Genomic DNA, 27500 nt, shown 5'->3' with positions numbered 1-27500 from the left:
GGGGTTCATATAGGGTCTTTGCGTAGTCTGCGCCAATCCCTGCGAAAGCACAAGCATCATTGTCTGATTCAGGAAAGAATAAGCTTTGTATTGCTTCGAGTGTAGTGAACGCTGCCCGGGAGGTTAGTGCGAACGGTTGAAGCAGCTTCTTTTAGAACCCACTATGTAATTAGCTGTTCCTGCCTTAGTTGTAGTTGTGGAAGCCGGGTCTTTCTATTTCTGTGTAGTGAAATGGTCTCTAAAACGGGCTCAGGACCGCGGGTAGCAGCTGTTGAAACAGAATTCATAGGCAGCAGCGCCAGATAAGTACTTCGCTAACCGCAGATAAGGACTTCTTCACAAAGTGGCACAAGTGCTCATAGAATGACTTTGCCTGTCTGAGATATCCTTTGATTCACCTACTTCAATCAGATCTGGCAAAAGCAGCTACAAGATAGGAGGAGTTAGAAGGTTCGGATTGATCAGAAGATTAGGGAGTAACTCACTTAGTGCTTATGCCAAGGAGTCGCTTCTAGTACATATCTCTTCCAAACCTTGATACGAAATAGCCCCCTCTTCTCTAACAAGTCTTTTTCGGGAGAACTGCATGCTCCACGAAGGGCGTAGACCGACCGATCAGTTGAATCAAAGTAATGCTTTCACCTTGCAGTCCCTGCGGTTCCACCACGGCATTCTGATTGGTAAGTTAAGTACGGTTCTGATCGGTGCATGTGAATAACCCTTTATTATTGAAAGTGGCATTTATTGAGTGCTTAGAAATAGAAAAAAGGCCTATTTCTGATGCCCACTTTCTGGTGACCTGAGCTTGCCTTGAGCCTTTACTTGCTTCTGAAGCAACCCCGCTGCTTGATCCGGCCGAGGGACATATAGTATAGTTCCACGATGCGCATTGACTTGTTTAGCTCTCTTTTGTAACAACAGGGAATTCCCTCGCTTGCTTCTTGGAAAATAGACGTTTCTGTCTTCCACCGGCCCATTATAAAGCTGGGGGTGAGTGGTTTACTTCTTCCTAGTGAACTGACTAAACCTACTTAATGGCTGGCTACTTCTGCCACTTTTAGGGCTCATTTGGGATACCTCAACTAAAGATATGTATCTCCGAAACAAGAAAAGAAAATTCATTCTTAGAGAACACCAAGCCTCCATATCCTCAACGGTTGGTTGCGCCCAAGAAAGACACACTCATTACAATGAAATCATGGAGATGTTTAAGAAAGTCCAAATAAATCTCCCATTACTTGATGCTATCAAGCAAATTCCTTAAATCCGCTCTTAGAGTTCGAGAAAAAAGCGCAGGCAAGTCAGCTAGCGGGGCAAAGAAAGGGTAAAAAGCCAGTTCCGTGCCTATAGTCATTCCTTTCTCTGGTAACAATCCGGTCTTCAGTCGGTGGTAGTAAAGGAAGGCTTTCTGTCCAATCAGCGCGGGCAAGCAAGTAGGAGTCCCAATGCTTTCGTCTCAGGCTAGAAACTATAGATTCTCATACGCTTGAACGGGATGAGTTTCAGTTTCCTTTTCTTACTTTAGTATTCGCTTCATCTTGACTTAGGAACATGGATTTGACCTCGAGCCGCTCTATTAGAATGGAATTCCAGGGCGCTTATCAACCGCATTTCTTCTATATTGTATACCTGAGTGACTTCTCGACCTTGTGTAAAAGAGATCAGTCTTCCTCGCCAATGAATGACTTCTTTTAAGCTAACCTTCCTTCTTCACCAATTAGTTACTTAATATTCTAGAAGTGGAGCACCTTGTATTTACTTAAAAGCTTGCCGGACTCAATCTATATCTATAGCACTAGCTAGCCTGCTTCCTTAAATCATGACGGTGGAGTGCCCGATGTGAGTCAAAGAGAGTGGTACAGTCACTACACGTTGTTAGCTGTCCCCAGTGCGTGCCGGCTTCCCTAATCAGAATTCATCCCAATCTTTCTGAAGGAAGTGTTCGAGTGGTGAAAGCTGAAAGATAAACTTCGAAAAGTACGATCTCTCTCTGGTATCCCACCTCTATCTGTCCCTAGTTGTTCGCAGGTGAATGAGAAACTGGTAATCCAAGTCGGAAGTCCTCAACAGGCAACGGTCCTCACCTCATCACTAAATATAGATTCTACGGTGAGCGAATCAAGTCATTTTAGAACGACTCTGGCGAATAAAATGCGATTTCAGTAATTCCAATATAATTCGTTTTGTTCAATCGGCAAGTCAATTCCTTCTTGCCTGCTTTGTCTCTGCTTGAAAGCTTCCGTGTTCAAGTGAACGGTCAGGGATTGAAAAGTCAAAGTCAACAAAGTGGAATGCATCATCCGAATCGAGGCAGAAGGCGTGGGGAAAGAAAGAGGTAATTGCTTGTCGTTTTCAACTCCCTCCTATAAGCCTTGGATTGGCTTTCTCAAGATAGGTTTGAAGTCGATTAGTCTAGTTAAGCTAATCCACTTCTTGAATCACATAAAGAGGTTCCTATCGGTCAAAGAAATGAGAATTCGTAGTTTGGTTGGCAGGGGACTTGGCCGTTCAGGATTGATCCTAGAAGGCCAACTTATAAGCGCATAAACTCATTTTTTCACGGTTCGGGTATTATCAGTCAATTGAATGTGTTTCCTAAGCTTTCTTCTAAGCCCAGTAACAAAACTTCTTTTCGAACTAGAAATAGATTAAATAGTCGAAACGGAAGCTATCGAGTAGCGCACCAGTAGTCTAAAAGGAAGGTTGTAGTAAGGAGATGCGCTCAAGCTGAAAAAGCTACGATTCTGCTTGAACGGTCCAGTCCTATTGTCTTTGTTCTGTGCGCCTGTGCCGGAAGTCTTTGACTGTTAATTCCTTCTTTCCTTTGAAGGAACTGTTCTAGTGTTGAAAGCCAAAGGAGAAAGAGAAAATAGAGCTAGTTGTGAACCAGGAAAGTGATAAGACAGTTCGAGGGAGTAGTGAATCGGCCATTCCCACAAGGAAGAAAGTCAAGTAAGTAAGTAGCTCACCCCCAGCTTTATAATGGGCCGGTTTCGGTCCAATCCAATAATCTAAGTAGCGAACCAGAAGAAATTCCTGTAGTTGAATAGGCCTCGTTCGATAAGTTCAATCCTTTCAATATGTTATCTTTGCTTAGTCTCGCGAAGTAGGGGATTCCCGGATAGATACGATAGGCACGAAATGTAGAATAGCACGCCACGTTCTAAGCGCATAAACTTTCTCCCTGTCATGGTGTTAGCTCAGGTAGAACTCTTTCTCTCGGTTCCTGTATTTATGTAGTGAAGGGTGTGAAAAGGATAGAATCCAGCCGGGGAAGTAAATCTTCCAGATTGCCCTCACCACTTCAGTTCTCATAGAAGGAGAAGCTGTGAGCTAAGAAGAAGAAGGAAAGGCATCAATCCAGACCGGCAGCACCCGAAAAGGAGTCTTAGCTTTAGGGAGTCTTTCCACGCTTGGCTTTGCTAGGCAGGCTTCCCCGGCCTAACCTGTTCCGCAGCCCACCACACCAACAAACAAGTGGTGAGTGAACGCGAAAATTGGCCAAGAGCCGTAATACCCTAATGGTTGTCCAGTTTGGAAACAAACTGACGTCATCGGCCTTCTCACGAAGGGGATGGTGAAGATATTTTGTCCAAGTGTGCTATTAACAACACTTGAAGCAAAAGATCTATCAAACAATAGGGTCACCACTTCAGACATATAATAAAGAGGCCACCTATCAGTAGCGCTCTTCAAATCATAGCTGAAACAGGTGTAGCTTGGAATCAAACGAACAAAAGGCTTTGTTTGGTTAAAGGTACCATCCATAGGGATGCCCCGGAGAACCGAAGCAAACCACTGGTGAACAGGTTTCAAAAGCCTCTGATTTATATAATTGCCAATAGCAAATATACGGCGCTTGCCAGCACCCTCAAGCGAGCAACCTAGTTGACCCGTTATGGGGGGAATCCCAAGATCGTCACAGGAAGGTAAAAAGGGCCCTATACGGCGCTCAAACCAATCCAGGTCTTCTGGTGTGAAGGTTTTATTCTTCACATCAAAAGCATAATGAATCCTGTGAGCCCATAAACACCCCTGGGAGAACAGCGTTCCTTGCGAATGGCAGAACACCAGGAGGAATTGAAAAGCTCCCAATTCATGACAGAAGGATGTGAAAGAGGAACGAGACTTCGATACCTTAAGGTATTGAAGTCTCATTCTCTCCACCCACACTCTTCTAGTCAACGAATGTGTAGGGAGGGCCTTCCAGGTTGGTTCAAACTTCAACCCTTGTTCAAGGGGTATACGTTTTATCCAGGGGACGTAACGGTTGATCCGTCGGATAGGGGCAGGCATTTTTCTCCATTTAAGTAAGGGGCTTTACTATCCGTTCTTTCGCCTTCTCTCGGCTCCTAACAGCCTTACAGAATGAAGTCGATATTAATAAAGGATCAAAGATGAGAGGCTTAAAGCCAGGTCTTCACTTCAGTCTTCAGCCGGACATTGCAGTTGGGTGAAATCCAATCCCTCTGGTCTCTTTCTCACCCGCTTCTTTGTTTTCTTTGTCATTCCACTACACACACCAGAGGAGTGGGAGTGGTGACTGTTTTAAGGATAATATCAATTTCCTTTCTTTCGATCTACTTCCTAAATGTACAGCTGGGCTGGGAGAGGACTTCCATAGAGTCATTTATGTTAACCCCTACTTTGTGGTACTATCTCAGTCTAAGGCTTTGGGAGCCTGCATTTGTGGGAGCTGAGGCCACATTCACTACCGTCGCAGTCTGGGTCCAACTAGGAGGTCTTCCCATGTAATTCTATTACATGACCACATTGAATAGGCTAGGAAAGGAAGCTTCCCGTGCTCATTTCAAAGCTTTGCTCGTCCCCCTTCCGCTCTCCCTTCGAGTTTCAGTATCGACATCTCTAGTTAGGCCGAAAAGTGGAAATGAACCCTCGTAAGGTTTAGCGTAGCCCTTTAGCCTTTCGAAAGAGAACAAAAATAGGCTTTGCTTTGCACATGGGGAAGGAGTAGGAGTCGAAGCTAGGCCATCGATTGGGCAATGTCTTAAAGTCTCAAAGGCCATGACCACTACTTTGATTTGTCGATATAGTCAGTGTGCCGCTAATTGGCATATCTCTTTGTTGTCGATTAGAGACCTTCCTTGCCCTGCTTAGGGCTATGTGATAGCACCCAAAGGGACCTATTCTATTTGAACAAGACCACAGAAACTATAGTCATACGGTCAACCGAACCAAAGCCAAAGCTAAATCCTCTTCCCTTCGCTCCTTCCCCGGCTCCACTCCAGAGCAATGCCATGACCCGGTCGAGAGCCTTCCATGCGGATTCCTTCAAAGAGAAAGAGAGAGTGTGTATTCCCGGCATCAATGCAAAAACTTCCTGGTCCGGGAACAAGAGCAATTCTTGGTCCCACCAAACCATGCCATGAACAGTCGACTCAACAAGAGCAGGGGATATTGAAACTAAGACTCATTCCGTCTATTGCTCTAATGCCCTTCCTCCAACAGATTCAATTGCATCGTTGATTCCTATTCCGGCAAAACTAGCTGCTGACTCAACCTCCCCTCGGGTCTACGCCCTCTTTGTTTTAGCATCGGCGATTGAAAGAGAGTAGGAGCGCATTCTCTCCATCTCAGTTGGAAAGTCTATCGCTCTCAGCAGCAGTTCCTTGGTCATACCCTCGGTGATGACTAGCAGTCCTTCCTGATTGAGTTCTCACCTTCTATTGATAGATCAAGAGTTCCGGCCCGGCTATGATTCCATCAACAAACCCGATTCGGTATAAAAGCTTAGCTTCTATTACAAGAATCTATTTTGAAAAGAGCTATCCTAAAGCTTGACAGGTCTCCCCAACTCTGTTTTTCACTCGAAAACCGAAAGCATAAGGATGAGCCTTGGGCCCCCTTTCCCAAGAGCAGAAGGAGCGTTTAGATACTGTACCTTTAGGTGCGTGCAGGAGCAAGGACGAAAGGAGAACAAGTCGCAGGAGAAGCGTTGAAGAAGCAGTAGTTTAAGCCATTGATCCTGCAGCTTATCAAAATAAGCACCAGCAGACAGAGGTAGATACAGAGCCATAGGCAAACCTTCATGATCGATAGCCTTTTATGAATACGACCCTCGTGCTCGAGAGGCGGATCCAAAGGCAGTAGCTTACCTAGGAGCATACTTCGGTGTAGCATATATAGCGGCATACCCCTTTGACCTAGGTGGAAAAGAGATCTATTGAAACCCACCATAAGTATCTGGGGAGACAGCAGCGGATACAGATTTACCATAAGCAAAAGCGGCTACTGAGGCGAAGGCAAATAAGGTTCCGTTCCATGGAAGGAAAAAGAAATGGAAATAAAAATAAGAAAAGGTCTGATCAAATATTTTGCTTTCTTGTTGTCTTGAATTGTTATAGAACGGCTTTATATAAGGTATAGTTGGTAGGATGAAGTGGGATGAAGCCTTAGTGGATATAGCAAGTGTGCCGGGGATGCGGCTCGGGCGTAGTAGGTCTGGACGCCTAGCATGAAACAGCCTTCTCTGGTAGCGGCACTATACCTTAGTATAGTATCTCTCTAGCTTCCAGTCTATATAAAAAAACGTAGTTAGCAGAGGTAAGTCTGTCTGGCGTTCCCTCGCGTAAAGGGCGACTTTGGCATCGGCTCTCTCTCGTTAGGTAATTACCGAGGCGAAAGCAGCTCTCTCGGAAGTGAGTTTCCCCGCCATCTTAGTGGGACTAGTCTAATAAACTTTCACTTCAACTGCCTTACTTGTTAGAGTAAGCAAGTAAACTACCAAGACTCGGATTTTTTTTTGTTGTGGTAACGCCCTTCTAGAATTACGTTTAACGTCCCTTTATGACTTTCCCGATCAGCGCCTCGGGTCGGTAGCCGGGCTCCGGGACATTACTACCACGGCTACTATCGACCCGAGCCCAAAGACGGAAAAGAACGGACTAAAGCGAGGAGTTCATTGGCCATACATAGTGAAGGGGGATGGGGGTCTCCGGTGAATGGGTCGAGAGAGATAGAGAGGGGAGTGGGATACAGGAAGTATAGTGAAGAGTTGAGTGGCTATCCAACCATCCAATCGGCTATGGAGGGTGGTTTCAGCAAGCGGGTAAACCGATGATGACTAGTCAAAACTTAGGTAGGCCGATCGTCGCTCATCCCTCATGTTCTCTCCCGTGAAGTGATTAATCCCTAAAATGGGCATGCAATCCCTATGGAAAAGCAAGTATTCCAATTGGAGTCAATTTCCACCCTCTGATGATCCATTCCGCCCTTCCGTATAGCCAGAAAGGTATGGAATCTTATGGATTACTTTCCGTAGTTCTTCCACCCCCTCCTGTTTCACCTATCCCTTCACTCCCCAGGGATTCCGTACAGCTATACAATCACGGTTCATCGCTCGGAGGGAGGGAATAGAAGCAAGCATTTTCCGTTCAGTCGGTAATGAATCAATACGCAGGGAAACTTTCTTCCATGGGAATGGCAAGTCTCGGACAGGCTCATATTGGTTGGGTATGCTCTTTCCATAGGCGACTTTCCAGAAGGTCTTCAAGGTGGATATGCTCTTCTTCTCAGAAAGACCATCGAAGAAGATTCATAATTCACACAAATTTCTGACGTCCGCTGTCCTCAAAAAGATATTTATAGCGAGCAGCACTACTAATAATTCCCGTTCGATAGGTTCCCATTTGGGGGCTTCAACCACTGCTTCTGCTGCCTCCATCTATACTCTAGCTGGCTCTATATCAATAGAATAAACTGCAACTGGGGGACTTATACTGATGCTTTTGTTTCCGAGCCGACAAGGTAAACAACCGGCTCCGGATTGGTTTTTAAACCACCTATGCCTCTATTGCCTCTGCTTCTTTAGTAGGAACAAGTGCCCCTTAATTTTTTTATCACTTAACATTTTTGATAAGGGCCGGAACACCACTGGTGGAACAATGGCAGATTTCGGAACTGAGAGTAACTTAATAGAATGAATGCCGCTGCCCAGAGGAGCATAGTTGTTCCGATCAAGTAGTACATTAGTTCTCAACCTGAAGATATGCCGAGGGTTCGGTATTCTGTTAGGGAAAGGGGACTCCAAACCATGACTATTCCGGAGGTGATTTCACGATCTTATATATAACTAATCGAAAAGACTCCTTGATATGACTTTCGGGCAGTAGAGTTTGTTCGTGTTCATTCAACTTGAAATACAGTGACGGCCAACGCGGGTATCCAACTAGAGGGCAACCCATACCGAGAGGTAAGTTCCAATACGCCTATCTCAGGAGAACGAGGTTTCAAATTCCCCTTTCTGCGTCAACAGCTGATCCACGGCACGGAAGCCGGTCAGTAGTTTGTTAAAAAGAGAGACCCGCATCAGGGTAACCTAAAAGAAAGGAAGCCCGCCCTACGGAGACAGATGAGGATGTGAAAATAGCTCCGCCGGCCCTGGGGGACGGTAAGGCATCAATTCAGTGATCAGATTATGCGCCTGTTACAGCAAACCGAAGACTTTTATCTAGCTAGCTTAATGGTTAAAGCACAGGACTAGAGGCACCGAAGGTGATAGTGATTCGAACTCACTCCCAAATGGCATAGGAAATTACAAAAAGAATAGAAGAAAGGATTCTGGCTTATCATTAACAACAAGTCTTGAGCCCTTATCTCCCATGATCAATCCAAAAGAGCGTAGTGATCGAAATAAGTCATTTAAAGCTCTGTTCGCAGCCTCGGAGGTACAATGTGTCATGCTAAGGTCTGCACCGGCCTCTAGAAGCACAGAAATAACTATAGGATGGGTTGGGCCGCTACTTGAGGGCTTCCCTAAAGAGGTAGTTCACTCACTTTCTATTCTGGCTGAGAAAGGGAATATGTTTGATCGGTTTCATAAGTAACTGTTATTCGCCTGGCTTGGCTCGGCTTGATGCAGCTCTACTTTATGTTGATTGGATTATTCTTGCTTGTTCTTCGCTTTCGACTTTTTGGTATCCTTTTTTCCTACGCAGAAATAAATGCAGGCATAAGGTTCCTCCGGGTAGTTGAAGGGTAGCGCAATTCCTTAAGCAATGGACTTCTTCTTGGAGCTGTAGCAGCTGGGCCAGCAAACATATTTGTTTGTGGGCGATTTACGTACTTTGATTACTAGTCTAATGAGTGCCTCCCCGGTACAATTTTTGAGGAATTTAAAAAAAAAAATTTAGCGGCCCGTTATCCAATAAAATCCATCCAGGTGTACTTTTTGTCAATAGCCATCCCTCTATACTTAGAATGAAAAGATCTCAAAACATACCCCTTATTAGCTGGGGGTCCCCCCCGCCTAGGGAGATAAACATAAACAGGCATAAACATAGTCGCGTTTGCTCCATACGCCCGAAGAGACTCGGCCTCTTTTCTTACTTAAGATGGTTTGCTTGCTCGGTTCGTGTCGTTCTTCTCCCGCCCTAGGGAGTAAACAACTTAACACATCGATACCATAGATCTCGTCAACGCTGAACAAACAACCTAAATGATCAACCGCCCCCTCTTCTGGGAAAAGTGGTTCAGCTCGTAGAGCCAAAGCTGGGGCTGTGTGGCACCTCGGTTTCACATAAGTAATAGCTCTTCGGGGCCGGTGATGCTTGATAAAAAGTCTCATCTCTCCCCTATGGGAAACCATGGGAATCTGTCATCTTCACGAAGAAATCATGCACGAAGGTCGGCATCAAGTCGATTGAAACCCTTGACTTCTGCGCTAAGATGTCCCCAACAAAAACAATATGAAAAGGTCTTATCCGCCTCTAAACAGCAGTCCATGATATGATATCAAAGTTGTGATACCGTACGTAGGCCATGCTACGTTGGAGGTCCTATGCCCCCCCCCCAAACAGCGGTTAAAAGACTTGAGTCGAAAAACCGTATGGAAGAAGCAAGCCTCAAGACTTATTAAAATGAATGCCCAAAAGGTAGGATCAAGGTGAAATAGTTCACAAGCCGCTAGGGTGCGGCACCGTTCGAACATTACATCCGGGGATTCAAAGGTTGAGATCGCATATCACATTAGTAGAAAAGATGAAAAGGTGCGCCTGTTCTGTCTAGGTAGCTTGGGATAGATGGTAAACACGCGATTCATAACATATATAATAAGAGTCAAAATGAATCCATCAATTCACTCAGCAACTCGTGATAATTGAAATGGACGTTGCTGCTCTATCTCTCAGCCAAAGGAAAACATCATATGAGATGCACCAATTAAGTGAATGAAAAAGTCCAATCGTTGACTCCGTCTTCTTTCCAGGTTTCTAAGTGACCGGAAGCCCGAGTGAAAGGCAGTGATTTGAGGGGTTGGAAAAAGCTTGAAAAAGCGCATTCGTCTTAGATCAAGATTCAGTGTGGTAAATGTGAAACACGTTCCCCAGCTCTATCGTAAGAGTAACGAACCTTACAAAGCTTCGCTTCGGAACAGATACTCTCATACTTCAATTCATGCGTTGGATGTATCTTAAGTTGCCTCTGTTCGAGGCCCTTTTCTCTAAAACAAAAATGATAATGATAAGAAAGAATAAGCTGCAATCGATCTCTAGTCTACGTCTCTTTACTCTACGCGAGAATGGGAATTTCCTTTCATAAAGTAGTAGATTTCTTCTCTACCTTTCCTTGTCCGTGGATATCCGGATGTTGAACCTTCTTCCTCGAGTGAGACAGACGGGATTGAAGAAGGAGTTTCCGCTCCTATACCAATGCTGAATGGCGGTACTACTTCCTAAAGTCGAGTTGTTGCGCCTGTCAAATAAAGTGTGGGTCTGTGTGATTGATCGTCCCCAGGCCCGTTCTTAGTAGTGATGTGCCGGCGCAAGCGGTTCTCCTTAAGATATCCCCCGGAGTTCGTGCTCTACCTTTTGTAGGATCTTAGTAGGAAGAACCATCGTATGAGATGCACCATCTAAGTGAATGAAAAAAAAACCAATCTACTTTGATCACCTGGAAGTTCTGTTATTTAATATTTGCCTTCGGGTTGACTTCCATCTGTTCAAAGGGTGTTGGTTTCACCTCCCTCTTCTGCTTCGCTTCGGAACTCTATTCTCAAGACTCTGTCTTCAGCACAGCTTCTTTATTCCTCTTAGCCGGATGAACCATTGGTAACTAGAATTAGCACAAGATAGTTTAACCTTTAATGCATGAAGTTGAGCAAGAACATAAGAGAGTTATCGCAAAGCAGCTTGTAGATCAAGAGAGGAAAAACGGGACGGCTAACCCAACTCCTTGCTCGAAAGAGGGGGGATCTTTCGATCACTCTGGTAGATCCAAGGCACGTCTTCATCAAGCTCTCGAACAAAGAAGATATGCACCAAAAAACAAAGAGAAGCTTTTGATTGAGGGATTTCTGTTTAGGGTTTTCTGCTGGAGCCATGGTTTCCGTCTCCGCAATGGTGATCCAATGCATGCGCCTGGGTCTCGCGACCCCATCTGCCTATTGTCTTCTTCTGTGAGTTTCGCCTGTTTTCTATCGTCTCTACTTTCGGAATTGGCCTGCCCCTTGATGGTCCTACGAAGCTTGTCTCACGCCCCAACGTAGCGTGTAGAAATCGGTCTTCTCAAGGCAGTTTACTTGCTTACTTTAAAGAGTAAGGAATTTTTGTTATAGATAATGGATGTCCTTGGCTTCATCTGCACGGTGTAATAAAGCAAGGTAAGAGGAGCATATAAGTCAGGCTGCTTGTGCTTAATTAATGTATAAGACTTAGATCAAGCTAGGGCTCGTTCGCTTAGCAAATCTCTAATTAGTCTTCTCCGGTGTCGGCCACAGCCCAAGAAGTAGTCTTTTCCCATTTGCTAGCAACAAGAAGAGAGGTAGGGATTCGGCGCTTATAATAAGAGAAATAAATCACGCGGACTCAAGCCAGCAAACAAAAGACTTTTTATAATATATTTTAGGTCGATCACGGATTCAAGCTATAGCAAAGAAGACTTATAGTCGATCCGATCCGGGACTGAGATGCAAAGACAGAGGAATACGGTAGAAGGAGTACAACAAGCAATCAAAGGAATGCAGGCGTTGGTAAGCGTAGAGGGGCTAGAAAGAGAAGTTAAGGTCGGTAGGCAGAACAGGGGGGGTTTGGGAAAGATAGTAAGTACTTCTTATATCAACCGCAGGCTCCCGTGCTTCTTACTTTTTTTTAGTACTATCCCATTCCTCTATGCCATTCCCGCATTCACTCTATCCGTCCAACAAGCTCTCTCTCCGGCAGAAGACAGGGGTTTTGGAGGGAACTACTAAAGGTGTGTATAAGCCCTACATACAGTGTATGTTAGACTGTCCCTCCAGCCCAGCTGAGCTTCGCTATGAACTAATAGACTGAAATTAGCATATAATGAAAGATGGATTATAAGTACGGTGAAACCAGTATCCCAATTGTTAAGTCAACCATAAGGAAATCGGCACACATGAATGACTTTAATTCAATACTTCCCCGGTAAACTCTACAATAATGGGTTTAATCGATCGGTCTGAGGTCTGTGCCCTCTGTCCACAAAATCCTTTAATGAGATAGATCGGTCCGGTCGTACTCTTCCCGTCCACAAATGACTGTCTTGAATTAGTTCCTCTATCTTTCTTGCCTTGTAGCAGCAAGAAGTACACGGGAATCGATTTCTGTAATTCAATATACCCTCCCTTCGAGATTTCTTTTGAAGGTGCAAAATCTATAATAAATAGAAGTGAAATCCGCTTATGGTATTGGAATTTTTTAAAACATTGGCTCAATCCGTCCACGGTTATTTTATTGTGAATCCTGCCTTCGCCTTTTTGTTAGCAGCTCTTCGATCAACCCAGGAAAGAGTACCAGAGGCCATGTTTTCTAATCCAAAAGGTAACTTTCATGGCTTGAATGGGTCAAGAAAAGTAGGACCTTTCAAAAGGATCGTTTTTTGGGCTTGATTTTGAAGCGTAGTTTTCCACTCTATTTTCAACTATATATATAACAAGGAGTGGAGCTGGAGAATCTCCCTCCCCGGCTAGGCTACTACGTTTTCTTGTTTGAAATTCCAGGTCCGGTCTTCATTGGTATTTGCTTTTTGCTCACCCACTACGTTTTTTTTCTTTTTAGCTCTTCCCCCGCCCGGTCGAGCTGTCTGAGGTCGATGGTGCATCCGGTAAGCTCTTTCGGTATTCATCTCCGGAGCCCGGTCAGATGCTTCAATCCTTCATTCATATTCCGTCTAAGCTCTCATAGCATTCGTCTTTCTTCCTTCTCTGCTGTACATCTGTATTCTTTCCCTCGCTTTATAGAGATCTTGGCTTTCTGGTTTTTTGTTTCGGGGGTGCCGTGGAGAAAGAATTTAGGAAACCGAGCATGTAATAAGCGGAAATCAATACACAGGAAAGGAGTTGTACACGGGTTTGGTAAAGCATTCACCCTTCGGTTGTACATCGACCTGTCGGGAAACTCGAAAGTCTCCCGCAAGCGTCCCCTCTTAGGTTTAGGTCGACATTTGGCTTTGGCCTTGCTTGTTCGGTTTTGGCTCATTCTTTAATATGTTGTATCTTGCCATGTCTGCTCCGTCTGTTGGTATAACATATATGTCTTCTCTGGCAATAGCCAATCAAGAGGCCAAAGCTGGAGCCAAGCCAGCACACCGGGCGAGGAATCCCTTACTTGTTCGGCTGGCGGATGCCGTTCTTGCTCTTTATGAAGATGCAGATGCAGTATAATACGAGAATTTATAAGCCAAGTTCGGTACACCAAGCCGTTACACAAATCTCTTTGTTTCAAATAGGTTATCCCATATCGGCCGGCCAATCAACAAAGATCTGAAGAATGACCACTTTTTGAGCCTACGAAAGGAAATTCCATTAGAACATATAACAGAGGCGTGAATGGGGGAATACGAAACCATAAGGAGGAATTCATAGAACTTCATATTCTACTACCCGAAGGAGGAGGTATATGGCAATAGCCAAGTTTACGATAAAAGAATAGGACAAAGGTATATATTAAAAGTCTGAAGTCAAGGTAGCAAGACGGTATGAAATTGTTACACGAGCAAGCTAAGTCCATTAGAGTTCATTTAGTTGAGCCTTTAAGAGCCATGCGAAAGCAATATCATGAACGTACGAGAGGAAGATGAACATGCTCCAAGTAGGCTTTTTTTCTACTTCTTATATCTTATAGTTATAGTAGCTCCGTGGATCCGCCCTTCGAGCGATGGTATAAGGAAAATTTTTTTTCCAGAAAGCACATGAAAGAACGAAATAAAGAACGTACCGAAGGAGCATGGGGTTTCGGGGGGGACTTACGCTTTTATTAAGCTTTAATACTCTTTGTCTTAGGCTTTCCCCCCTATGCTAGTTACTAACTTAGGTACCTAGCCCAGAATCCGGAATCCATCGAAAAAATCAAAGATAGTAATGCATTCTTAGAACATATCAGCAAATCAGCTACGTTACCCTTTTTCGCTTTCACGATTTCTATCTTTGTTTCGTTTCGCTTTTTGTTGTTGTTGGTTCCCATTTCATTTTTTGAGAAAAATATATCTTGTTTTTTCTTGCTCTTCTTTTAAATCCTGGTCTTGTTTCAATTGTAGTTCTTCGGTTGAGTTCGTTCTTTTATTCAAATACATCCGGTTAGCTCTCTGCTCGGGATGCATGGGCTGGGCGTCCGTCCTTCATCCCCATCCTTTATGTTATGTAAAAAGAGACTTCCCCTCCCACTCTCCAATATAGGGAACCTCTATCGAGCATCTCACATCTGTCTGTATCGTCGGTCGTATTTCTTTAGTAAGAGGACGTGTTAAAGCAATAAATATCAGAGATCTCAGGCGAGAGGTAGATCCACATGCGAAAAAATTTTTTATTTCATAGGGGAATGATACCTTACTTAAAATAAGGAATTAGTAAAATATGCCAGAAAGAAAATAGAGGAGCGGGGCGGACATCGGCACGTGCGTGGAGGCTAGGGCAGGTAAGTTCACATAAGGGTCTGAGCTCATATGTCGTACTCTATCATTGGCATGGGCGGCATCGATTCATTCGATTACGTTTTACTCTTCAAAATCCATCTATGGATTTCCGTAGCTGGTTACAAAAAAATCCACTTTTATTCGATATCCGAGTCGAGCTGGGATAACTTTGATTATATGATATGCCCTCTTTCTGAGCCAAGAAGGCATGTTTTCGCGCTTTCATATAGAGAGGAGCCCTCAATAATATACTTTATTTCACGCCTATAGAAGAAATTGATAAATAAGTAGAGGATGATGATTTGAATGGGGATTTACAGAAAAATTTCCATTCTTATTTGAGTACCTAGGGAGGGAAGGATCCCGAGCGTAGAGCAAGAAGAGTAAAGTAAGAAATAAGAGTTATATTGGCACGTACTGGAAAAATCTATCTTTGTTTGGTCAGTACATCAGCGAAGCCTTTCCCGTTCCCTCTTTTTCAAATCATTCTTTTGCCAGTTGTTGTTGGAAACATAGGAAGGCCAGGGGCCCCCTGTATTTAGAATTTCGTATATATAGGCATCCTTATTAGTTTAGTCCAAACTAAACTGGAGTTAAAACTCTGGTAGCGAGGTCATATCTCTGTCTCGAGAAAATGCTTTCTTTTGGCAGGGTCGAGGGGGTCTCACAACCCTCGAAAAAGGACTCTCTTATTGGCGTGGAAATAAAAAAAAATCCAATGCAAGTATGGCTTTCAAGCTTGTCTCCCTGTTGCCTTAAGCCTGGAGACCGGGGGCGCTTAGGACCAGAGGTGCTTGCAGACCGGAGGTCGCGGCTGCTTGCTTTCTAAGGTAAGGTACGAACTAGTGCTGGTAAGTGAACGAACCTGTGAATTCTCGCGGCAGGCGTTCTCGAGGTCTTTGGTCCAGTTCAAGCAAAGGAAGGACAGACTGGACTGTTCCCTCGTGCTTCTCCCTTTGGGGGTGAAAACCTTCCTGACCGGAGTTCACTCTACTTCTCCTGGCGGGAAGTACTTGTTCCCTTCACCAACCAATCTTCGGATTCAAAAATCGTATGTATATAAGCATAGAAAGCGCACCGTTTTGATATGGCAGTTGAAAATAGATCTGGAGAGTTGCTCACTCCAACGAGCCTAGGTGGACTTTGTCCACTTCCTATCAACCCGGACTTGAAGAAAAGAAAACGGTGCCCACGAGACGGCTTATGGTGTTTCACAGGAAAGTCTGTTGGGCAGCAGAAACTCACTCCGTAATTAAGATCCTGAAGCGCTTGTCCGCCTTCAATTTTTGAAGGTAGGTTGCTTGACATACTGTGACGGTGGCTCCATACGGGATCGATCTTCTTGTCATATTCGTTTAATAACATTCTGACTCAGAATAATTTCTCTTGCAGTTTTCAAGCCAATCGTTTTCTCGCTCGGAGCTGAATGAAGGTATTTCCTTTGGCTAGATGTAGTGGAGTGACGCGAAGTTCCTTTCAAAAGTTTTTTTTTATAGCCTTATTCCGGGGGTCGTGGAAGAATTGGGTTCGACTCCCATAGCCCCGATGTGGCGAAAAAGACTGATTCAACGAGATACGCCGTGCCTGCATTAAGATTTAAAACTTGTCGTCTACTTTCAGGAAATGTTCGGAACAGAGAACTTACAATAATACAACGCCGCATTCTCCGAAGATTGAGGAACAAGAAGAGATCCATTAAGAGAAAGATTTATCCGAGAAAAAATCTTAACAGTTACATCCAATCACAAACTACACGAAAGTTGCCCCTTTTTCATGGGGATTTACCCATCACAGAGATGCACAGAGGAACAGAGCGAACTTCATATATCCCTTTTCCACTCAATCCAGAAACAAGATCGGACGTTATTCCGGTTCGTCTCCATTTTTGTGAAACTATTCCTCAAGCAAGGCAGCCGATAAGTCATGGAAGGGTTTGTGTGAATAATGGAATGGTAAGCATTACTCATTTTAAAGTGTCCCACGGTGATCTAATATCTTTTCAAGAAAATGACGCGAGAATCCGCGGTGAAGAAATAAGGAGATCTTTCTATATCGAAATATCAGTTGAAAAAATCATAGGCAAATTCCTGGATCACCCGGTAAGAATGTGGAGAAGAACAAAAGCTGAATGGTTCCACCTACTCAAAACTCACAGGGGATGCCGCCTACTACTAAAATCCCGGTTTTTGCGACAGTTGCGTTCTTCTATGCAAGAAGAAGACTTAGAAAGAACAAAGAAGTTTGGATCCGAAAAAGTATGCTTAGGCAGTTCCTTCGCTGAGCACAACAGAATGAAGAGGAATTTGTATCATTTCAAATCCCTATTCTTATCGAACAGAAGGAACAAGAAAAACCGAAATCTTCCTACTCGAACAAGAAGTCCTATAGTTTACAACTCTTCTTTATATAGAAATTCGACCTATTGCTCCGCATCCCCCCATCAGTTTACTATGAAGAGAAGAATCAAAAGGATTGAACTACCTACTCATTAKTCGGAGGTGAATCATAGAACACTAAAAGCTGTGGTATCTTATGGACCTAACATAGGTCACATCCCTCACGACATAAGATTGAAAGATCTAAACCTTCMTCTTCGGAGCGGAAACGGACGTGGCCAAAACATATAAAGATCGGCGCAGTCGCTCATAGGGGCATATCTATCCGGATAGAGGATAGTCTAGATCGATTCATAGATAGATTTCTATCCGGTATCTCCGTGGGTAGAGATAAAGATAGGGATCCATCTAGATCTTGATTCACTATTTCCTTTTTTTTTCTTGATTCTGATTGATTGCCTTTTTGTGACGACAAGTTTTAAATCTTAATGCAGGCTGGAAACATCATTTTTCAATTATTACTTGCTGGGTCGGAGCGTAGACGAGCGAGTAGAGCCCAGGAAACTGGGAAGCCCGTCATTGAGCAGGCGACTAGAAGTAGAAGACTGCTGGCCTGAGAGAAGGCGGCCTCTCCCGGAAAACATGGCCCAATTTCTCTTCTTTCTTTTTTTTTCGGGTTTCTTTATTTTTTCAGGGGCCCAGAACGCTAAAGGGTAGGGGAGAAGCAAGCCGAACCTCTGATCGACCTGGACACATAAAAAATTCTCGGCGTCGAGAGAGATTTGAGATTCCATAAGTAACTTAGTGCAACATGGCAAATTTCATTGAGAGGAATCAGCAAAGAAAAGAAAAACGGGTCAACATCTTATTAAGATTTGATGGTTGCATTACTGTGAGATGCCCAAAGACTCCCGTGCCTTTCTTGGTTGGACCAACCAGATTTCCACAAGTCTTTCTGTTATAGCAAAAAGAAAAAGCGGAACTACAAGTGAATCTTAATAAAAAGCTTATGATGAGCATCTATTTGAGTCGAGCATTTCCAAGATCTAATTCAAGTTTTTTCTTATGTAGTGGAAATGCCTTACAATCTGAAGTTTTACGCTTAAGGGAAGAAATGTTCTTGGTGGATGCAGGACCTGGGACCCCCAGAATTTGTATGCAAGATGAGCCTACCGGAGTGCCAATCAACCGAGCCGCCAGGTTTGAGAATAAGGTGGGATCCCTGAATGTAGTGGCCGGTGAATCACTGATCAAAAAGCAGATTTTGGAGAGATTCTTCATCGATGTAGTGGCCGGTGAATCACTGATCAAAGAGCGAGCAGCCGCCAGGTTTAATGATTTGGTGGGATCCACAGATGTAGTGGCTGGTGAACCGCTTCTTCTTCTTCCGCGAAGATTCAGACAAAACCGAGCTTGGATGGAACTGAACAAGATTTGGCGAACGAATACAAAGGTAAAGGGCTTTATTATTGCGAAAGTAAAAGGAGGTTATTCAGTAGCCATCGCGGGTTTCATTACTTTTCTTCCATTCCGTCCAAAAATAAGAAAAAGGATATCGAATGATCGATTCACCATTGAGAGGATTAACCCCAAAAGGACGAATATTGTGGTGTTCTAACAGCGGCAGATCAAACAAGAACTTTTTTTTTTTTTGGATGTATCGTGCAACTAGGTAAGGAAGAGACTGTTTAAGGTCACCAACGAACCTAAGCACACGATCCATATCCTTAATCGGAGTGATGAACGGTTCAAAAGTATTCTTTGATATCTTCTTTGCAAGGATAACAATCCGATACAAAGAAAATACAGAAAGATAAAACCGAACGCATTCATCAGCCCGAGGACCACCACCGTAGATCACGCGACAATGGAACGCGGGAATTATACGAGGGTACCCTCGACGAGTCAGAGATACTGGAACAGACAATAGTTCAGGTTCACGACGATCGCCACCATAAGCGATCATCAGTGAAGATGAACACTGCTTCAAATATAAGGCAGTGGACAGAAATCCTGAACGTCTAACTAAGCTCAGTACTCTTCGAGCGAATAGGTGAGTGGCAATACAGTACTCCTTAGTATAACCGTCGAATAGTATCAATTGGACCTTAGAAAGAATCCCCTTGATGCTACGAAGATCTTCTAAAATCTTCTGCCACTGTAGTGGCTTAAGTCGGAGTACAACATCGAATAACCGTGTCATGATACAACGATTACTTTGCAGAGTTTTGTAGACATGCAAGAATGAAAACCTCGTTCTTTGCTTTACGAAGTTCCCACTGTAAGAGAGTTACCAAACTCATCTCGTGTTACATGTCGCGGGGTTTGCTCCACGCCCCACGTTGTTGTAGATAACAACGTGTTATCCGATGGTACAAGACGAAAGACGCTACAGACTCATCCACAGGGTACTTCATCATGCGAGATCCTAGAATGGCACTTAGTTGGTTACTAAGGCGTCGTCCTGGTGAGTCTACCAAACCCACAAGAACAACGTGTGGTTTCCAATGGTATATCTATAGATATTCGCCATATCTATAAACCACCATTGGCGCCACAGGCACATACTAACCACGACTGTGTCCGGAAGACACAGAAGCGATCAGCACGACGGAGGGTACCACCCCCCATCCAAAGGACAGAGTCCTTCGGCGCCAGAACTTATTTGTTTCTAAATGAATTTGTTTCAACAACAGATCCTTGTCCGTGCGTGGAAGGAGGAGAGTTGTAGCCGGATCGAACTCCCTTGACCTCTGAAGCGCTTGGACATAGGATTTCCGGCCTTTGGTCGCGCCTTGACATCTTTCAGTGGGTCGCCCCCACTCCACCTCTGTCTGTAGTAAGCGCTCTCGGCTTCTATTCGGGGGGTGGGTGGATGGCCTTCATCGTTTCCAGGTAGGCTGGGTCGATCATAACTCCCTTGACTGACCTCTTTAATTGGGTCGCGGTCGGCCCTTTGTAGTAGGGTGGGTCGCGCTATCGAGAAGCTTTCCCTGCAAACAGTAGTACTCCCCGCCTCCGGGCAAGTAATCCCACGGCCGAGGTTTCCAGGTTAAGCTCTAGCTGGATGATCACTGGAGAAGTTGCCCATGGAATAGAAGTTTTCGGGTCCGTCCTTACCCCTCTTCATATCCTAAATATCGAGTACCTAAGGGCCCTTTCCGACCGACCTCTTTTCTAGGTTTCCGGCCAGGGTGGTAGTGCTTTTCCAACCTATTCCTCAAAAGAGAGGTTCCTCCTCTATCCCTTCAACCTTCTCGGGAGGCGGGATGCCCCATAAGCGCTTTTACCTTTCCTCTTTTATACACCTTCCCATCCATCAATGAAAAAATTAGTTATTACGTATCTAAGGAACTCGACCCCAACGCATCTATCCGACCGAAGCCGACCATTGAACCTCCAAAAACAGGACCGGGTGCTCCTGTCTTCTCTTCCCAATGGGAGGAATCACCCTGATAGGAGCATCTGTAGCGGCATCAGTAACGGGGGAAAGAGAGGCGGAAGGCGCCCCGATAGAGAAGGTGAAACCTTCCAAACAATGAAAAAAATCCGTCATTGGGGATAACTTCGAAGCTTATCGGGCCTCCTCTTGTAAGCTAGCTCCATTCGATCGATCGCTTCCGTTCGGAATAGATTAGTTGGGAATTGGATGCTCTGCAGTGAAGGGCCTAGCTGCTAAAGCAGTTGATCCACTCGATAGGGCGGGAAACGGATAGAGATGAAGATGCAGAGTCTGATGCGCCTCTCATCCCGGTGAAGAAGAGGTGGGTTTCCTGGGCCCCTCATTGGGTCGGAGCTTCCTATCTCTCATTCGTTCCCCCTGGAGTAAAGTAATCGGAATCAGGGTTTGGTTCCGGTGGCCTCATATCTCCTACCCAATTTGAAGGCGGGTCAATGGGCATTAGATACGTGATAACACTTGTGGTTTCGGCGAATCGCCTTCACTCTCGGGGTTCAGTACCCGCCTCTTGGTGTCCAATACCCAGTGATGGGAGAAGGAGTGGGAGACGAAGAGAGAGAAGATGGTTGCTTAGCAGCGGAAGCTGGGGATCGAGAAGCGGAGGGAGAGCTTAGGCTTGAAATGGAGCTGGGATACCGGTATTTTTCCCTCCCTGGATCCGAGTCTTTCTCTTCTCCTGGACCGAGCACCGAGACCGAGGAAAGAGAGGCTGGATACGAGTCTGATGAGATCAGAGCCAGTGAAGAGAAGAGGGAAGGCTTACTCTGCTAGGCTGGCTTGCTTGTTCGACTAGAGCACATAAATAAGGTAGCTTGCTTACTTAGTGCGAAACGCTAAGGCCAATTAAGCAACGTTAATGGACCGCTCCCCATTACTGACGCTTTCACAGGGCTTCTTTTTAGATAAAATAGGCCATAGAAATTCACTCATAACAGAAGCTAGAGGACAGTATTCGTAGGACGGTATTCGTGGACGGATGAGCGATTGGACCGCCTATAGGACAGTTACTGGACAGATGCGACCGTTACCAGTTGACAGATGACAGGCAGAAGAGCGGGAAGTCGCTCTATTTAAAGGACGGGAATTGCACATTAAAGGAAGGGAATCGTGTACTGAGCTAGCCTGCCTTGAACTTGAAGTAGGTAGTCTCTCCTATATCTGATAGCTTTAACTGGCCACTACAAAGAAATTGCCATAGATCGAAACTTATTCCAGGCTTAGTATCCCCGGATAGACCCTATAAAAGAAGACGAGTCATAAAGGCAAATATCTAACAATTTCAGGGGGGCACATCCTAACTGAATAGTACTCGCAGGTTCTCTTTTCCATATGTTCTTCCCGATGCCCTATCCGACAGCCGTTAACTGCCTTGCAGGGAATTCCTTACTCAAAAGTATGAGAGTGCGGCATAGCAAGAGTGAATCCTCCCACCTCCCTCTAACGCTTATCTCTTTTCTTGCTTCCTTGCTTTAATCCAATAGGCCGAATTCCTTGCTTGCATCCCTTTGATTGCTTAGTATCTCCTCCTTGCGCACTCTTCTGGTACAAAGCAAAGGACTGGACTGAAAATTTTGTATATAAAGAAGAGTTCTGTCTTTCTTCATTCAAGTAAGATAGTTTATCGAGAAACCTCCGCCCAAAGGCGCTCTTTTGAAAGCCGGTCACCGGTGGCTAAGAACCTTTCCTCACTCTAGAAGCCTTCAACAAAGGCCACTTGATTTTCTTGTTCGTAAGGGGCGTTGTATATCTATATTGGACTTTCGATTTTGCGTTGTTTTTTTCACGAGGTTTTGTATATAATCCAATGTTCAGTGAGATGACTTTCCTACTGACCGAATCGCTTTTTTTAGTTGAAGGAAACGAGGCTTCCGGCCCGGCTGGTCCCACTGGAGAGGAGAGTTTTGACTGCGAGGGGCGCGTCTGATGGTATCGTATATAAGATCACGGCTGCATTTAGGAGTGATCTTTCCCTCTTCAACAAGCCGGTGGTGATCTCACTTTCGAAAGATAGTCTCGACGTGGCGGTATACACCTAGCTCCATAGCGGAGCTAGTCATTGGCTACTGGTTTCTTTCCTACCGGACCGGAGGCGGCCGAGAATGTTATGTCAAAAGGACCAACGACGATGGGAGAAGGAGTAGGAGCGGTATGCTCAAAATAGAATGAGAATGATTACGAGATAGAATGGATCTCCTTGAATTCATTCATCACGTTTTTAACGTGGATAACGAGGCGCTGCTGCAGGCGGCAGATCCACAACATACTGCAACTCACGAGGCGCCGCCGCAGGCGCCAGCACCGGCTGAAGTTGCCCACCCCGCTCCCGATCAAAACGAGCATGCGGCACTTCTAAGGGACATTCACACTTTGATTCGGGAGCTACTTCGCGAATATTGTGCAAAGGGGAAAGGGCGGCTGTCCGCGCACTCTCCGGAAATGACGGAACTATACTCCAGTAGCGCGAAGGCAATAATGTCTTACGATCTGGATATCCCCGCGGAGACGTCGGCAGCCGACCTCCGCAAATGGAGGGAGAATATAAGGGGGGACCCTAATCTCCTAAAGCCACTCATAAAGGAATGGGCGTAGTCTGCCTGCTCTTTCATAACAGAGCCGTTATTCCCGGCTGGCATAGAAGTCTCTCGCGCGGGCGAAGGAGATGCATTTCTGGTACTGGACAAGCTCTCAGGGAATAATATCTTTCTTATTTCTGCCTTTCTTTCCCATGACGACTAGGAACGGGCAAATAAAAAATTTCACTTCGAATTCCGGACCTCAACATCCTGCTGCTCATGGTGTTTCACGATCAGTATTGGAAATGAACGGAGAAGTGGTGGAACGTGCGGAACCACATATTGGATCACTCCAGTGCGGCACGAAGCCGCTGACGCCGAGTCGGCTCCTATGCCACTAGCTATGCCCTGCTTGGTCCCCCGGCACGGTGGAGATTCCGTAGCGCGTCATGAGCACCGGGCTAAGGGGCGGTTGAGCAACTCAAGCGAACCGCTCTACCTTACTACAACATAGGGACAGAAGGGAGAAGGTTGTGAAGGTGGCCTCGTTATCCATACCTCCGGTCGGATGAATGGAGGACCGACCGACCCGGGTTTTCACGAGCGTTGGCGGGTCCTGGAGTGCCTGTCAAGGGCGCTAGCGCATACCCCGGGGTGATCATCACCACCTGCACCTCACATCTCGGCACAGTGGAACGTGTAACCCGCCTGCTGTCTCATTCAACTACATTTGTTCCTGTAATCCATAGCCTAACAGAACGCAGCAGCGAGGGGCAACCCGCCCATACAGCCAGCGGGGAGGATGGCACTACTGGCAAAGACCGTCTGGCGAAAACGCCGCAGGCGCGAAGCGTGGTAGGCCTGCGCCGGGGGAGCATAGCATAGGGAGGAAAGGGAGCCCGGACGGTGGAAGAGCCAGGGGAGGCCAGGTCATTTGACGGAAATGGAAGGCTTTTCCCCTATTAGAGAAGGCCCTATGAAGTAAAGGGAAGCGCATGAATTCTTGGAAAAAGAGGGAGCGAGCTTATATAAAAAAATGTAAAAAAGTAAATTCAATGAATAGATAGAGTCAACGGTACGACAGACAGCGCTGCCTACACGCGAATTAGCTTCCGAGGTCGAGCAGTCTCAATTTCACTACAGGATTTGCGAATGAATGCTGGGCTGGGCCACCTCGAATGGCGTGAGCCGCATGCGGGGAGACCCGCACGTACGGTTTTTAGGGGGATATCCGGTCGAAAGACCGGCCGGCGCCCACCCGACTAGAGGGACTGAGAAATTAATAGAGTACAAAACTTATCTTCAAGCTTTACCTTATTCTGATCGTTCAGAGGGCGATCGCGGAGTCACTGAATGAAGTCCTCCGTTTCTTTCGGAGGTGCGGACCCGCAGCGAGGCAGAGATGACTAAGTGACATATGGAATATGGCGACGACAACAGCATGTCGTAGAAGGAGATAACAGGTGGAGCCAACGACCCACTAAGACTAACGTATCTACAACTACATCCCCGAGCGGCAGTCAAACGGAGGCGTGAATGCAAGATGCCAGCGGAATGATCGGCCGGACAGAGGCTGGGGCTGCTTCCTTCCCACCGCGTCCTTCCTTGTGTGTCGGAGATATAAAGCGAGTGCACCGGAAAAGAACGGGAACTGGGTCGATCTATTCTATGGCGAAGCATCCGAAGCATAACTGCACACTCACACGATCTTTGCCGAGAGATAGGAGCATTCGGTGGAACCGGTGAACTACACTTGCTTCTGGATAGATGTGTGGGACAGAGGGCTCGTGGTACCTGCTGCCCACCCTTCCTCCTCTGCTTTGAGAACCGTGTGAACGGAGAGTGGGCAGAAGGGAAGGAGGTCCTCATACGGAGTCGCACACTTACTTGAGCAGTGCGGGAGACTGGGGAATGGGTCGAGCAAACTCCCCCTGGGCCGAAAAATAACAGACGAAGCTTTACTTAGATAGGGCTTTGATTAGATTGGTATTGATTTTTTCTTAGTGATTGGAAAGGAGGGCGCCGGGGTATGTTATAGAAAGGGAAGGCAGAGGTAGTACTTCGAATGGCGAAGAGAGGCGGCTCGGCAGGGAAGGAATGGGAAATCGTCAAGGATGACTTCTTTGTTGGCGAAACGAAGGGCTAAATAGCGCCAGTGATTCTCTGAGCCGGTCTGGATTTCCAACGCCTCGGGAAACTGGTCGAGATAGATGACAGCACCCTTTTACTCTCTTCCTTACTCTTTAAAGTAAGCAAGTAAACTACCTTACCGGGAGGGCAATCTTCTCTTATGGCCTTCACCTCCCGCCCGGTGACTAAGAAAGAAATTGGTTTGCGCTTGAATTGAAGTGATGAGGTCGCAAAGCAAAGAGGGAAGTTGGGCTCCTATTGAAACGCTTTCCATCCCTCAAAAGGCAACCTGCTTTCAATACTAGTTGTTACGTTACGCTGCCATTTTTCCAATATCATTGAATAGCATGGCCTGGGGCTAGGGTAACTCAAGTGGGAGAGCCGTGTTATGGGTAACCTTATTGCACGGTTCAGAGAGCACTTGTGTATGTGATGCAAGTGAACGTGTACGAAAAAGCTGTCGTAAAGTTTCGTTGTTCGTTCCGTCGTCGACCCTATCTATGTTTCTATGATGGCCCAAGAACACGCTCATTCTTCAGCCGTAGAGAGACTTTTGAATTGCGAGGTACCATTACGAGCTCAATATATACGAGTGTTATTCCGTGAAATAACTCGAATTTCAAATCATTCACTTGCTTTAACTACTCATGCTATGGATGTGGGAGCATCAACTCCGTTCCTGTGGGCTTTTGAGGAGCGGGAGAAATTGTTGGAATTCTATGAAAGAGTCTCCGGAGCCAGGATGCATGCCAGTTTCATACGACCAGGTGGAGTGGCACAAGATTTGCCTCTTGGCTTATGTCGAGATATTGATTCCTCCACACAACAATTTGCTTCTCGTATCGACGAATTAGAAGAGATGTCAACCGGCAACCGTATCTGGAAACAACGATTAGTGGATATTGGTACTGTCACTGCACAGCAAGCAAAGGATTGGGGATTCAGTGGTGTAATGTTAAGAGGTCGTGCGACATGAAGACATTGATAGCAATATGGGGGAAGTTCCCATCAGGCAACAACGGTTCTGCCTGACCCTTCTTAAGCATGCATATTATGTCAGTGAAGACTTGGTGTGAAGCCTTGGAGCTTACGTTAGAAGAGCAAAAGGCCCGGGGCTAGGGTGAGCTGAGGGGGGACAGCGTAAGTGAGCGAATGTGTGTAAGCCCAGTCAAACATGACTGTTCTAGGCAGGGCGGGCCACCCACCTTCGAATGGTGTTGGTCCTATGGACCGTGAACGGATTCGCCTCTGGCCTCTGGGCACGTCGGAACCGCATGAGTTCACCGGGGTGGAGCACGGTCCGCCAAAATCGGCATAGGTTAGGTGCTATTGATGGAACATGGTAAGCCTATCTTTCTCCATATGGAAGTGCTGCGGGCACATAGAGATGTGGGTAAAGGAAGCCTCAAAAAGCGAAGGCCGAGCTGTAGGTCACGTGACCTGCACCGAGTTGGTGGCTGACTGGGCTTTTTCCTTGATCAAAGCAGATCAGCTCGCCTTCTTGTTATCCAAAAGTAGGTCGAATCGGGCGGGCCCCCGCCCCGTAACGTCGAATGAAATAGGTGGCCGGGTTCCCTTTCTACAACCCTTTTAATATGAGAGGCCCGGCCACCTTCCCCCTATCCCTTATGTTTAGGAACGGGATCCGCCCAAGAACGACCAGTCCTGTGGTGGTACGGAAGGCGCGGACTCCGCGAACGTCCCGCGCCCCCTTATACTAATAAAGGAAAGGAAGCATCAACCACATTCCTTTTGCGTGCGGATGTAGCTAAGTGTCTGACTCTATTGGTCATAGTTTCCCGCTGTTGCGGCCGGTGCTCGTTTGCGCGCGCGCGTGAACCAACCCAACAAACAAGGAAAGAATGCCTCTCGGGGCATCTGAGAATGATTCTAGCCGTATGAAGGGAAACTCTCACGTACAGTTTTTTTTTTTGGGGGGGGGGGAGCCCGACAGGGTCCCCCCACTGACTTGGCCCGGGCCTAAGTGAAAGTGAAGTGGTGGGCCTACCCATCCCAACCAGGGGTATGCTGGGATTCGCGAAGAGCAGCACCTTACGATGTTCATGACCAATCGGATCCTGACGTACCAGTAGGTACCAGAGGAGATCGCTATGATCGTTACTGTATCCGTATTGAGGAGATGCGACAAAGTGTTCGGATCATTGTGCAATGTCT

General features: G+C 45.9%; 2 protein-coding genes and 1 pseudogene across 2 annotated transcripts in view; all 3 read left to right on the top strand.

Moving 5' to 3' along the window:
- The first annotated feature begins 16433 nt into the window (after positions 1–16433).
- rps4 (ribosomal protein S4) lies at positions 16434–17718 on the top strand (annotated as a pseudogene).
- A 513-nt stretch (positions 17719–18231) lies between these two features.
- Positions 18232–18840, top strand: rps1 (ribosomal protein S1). The gene has a single exon. The coding sequence runs from the start codon at positions 18232–18234 to the stop codon at positions 18838–18840; it is 609 nt and encodes a 202-aa protein (YP_006666127.1).
- Positions 18841–23407: 4567 nt separating this feature from the next.
- Positions 23408–27500, top strand: part of nad7 (NADH dehydrogenase subunit 7) — a 6289-nt gene continuing 2196 nt past the window's right edge. The window contains exons 1-4 of the mRNA in view: positions 23408–23550; positions 24459–24527; positions 25824–26290; positions 27344–27500. The exon at positions 27344–27500 is cut by the window's right edge and continues 87 nt beyond it. Coding sequence (YP_006666126.1) covers positions 23408–23550; positions 24459–24527; positions 25824–26290; positions 27344–27500 — 836 coding nt within the window. The remainder of the gene's footprint in view (positions 23551–24458; positions 24528–25823; positions 26291–27343) is intronic.

Source organism: the organism of the source record quoted next, mitochondrion, assembly GCF_042453785.1.
Source record: "Malus x domestica mitochondrion, complete genome".
Lineage (NCBI taxonomy): Eukaryota > Viridiplantae > Streptophyta > Magnoliopsida > Rosales > Rosaceae > Malus > Malus domestica.
Note: the sequence above shows the minus strand (reverse complement) of the source record. Positions and strands in the feature narration are given on the sequence as shown.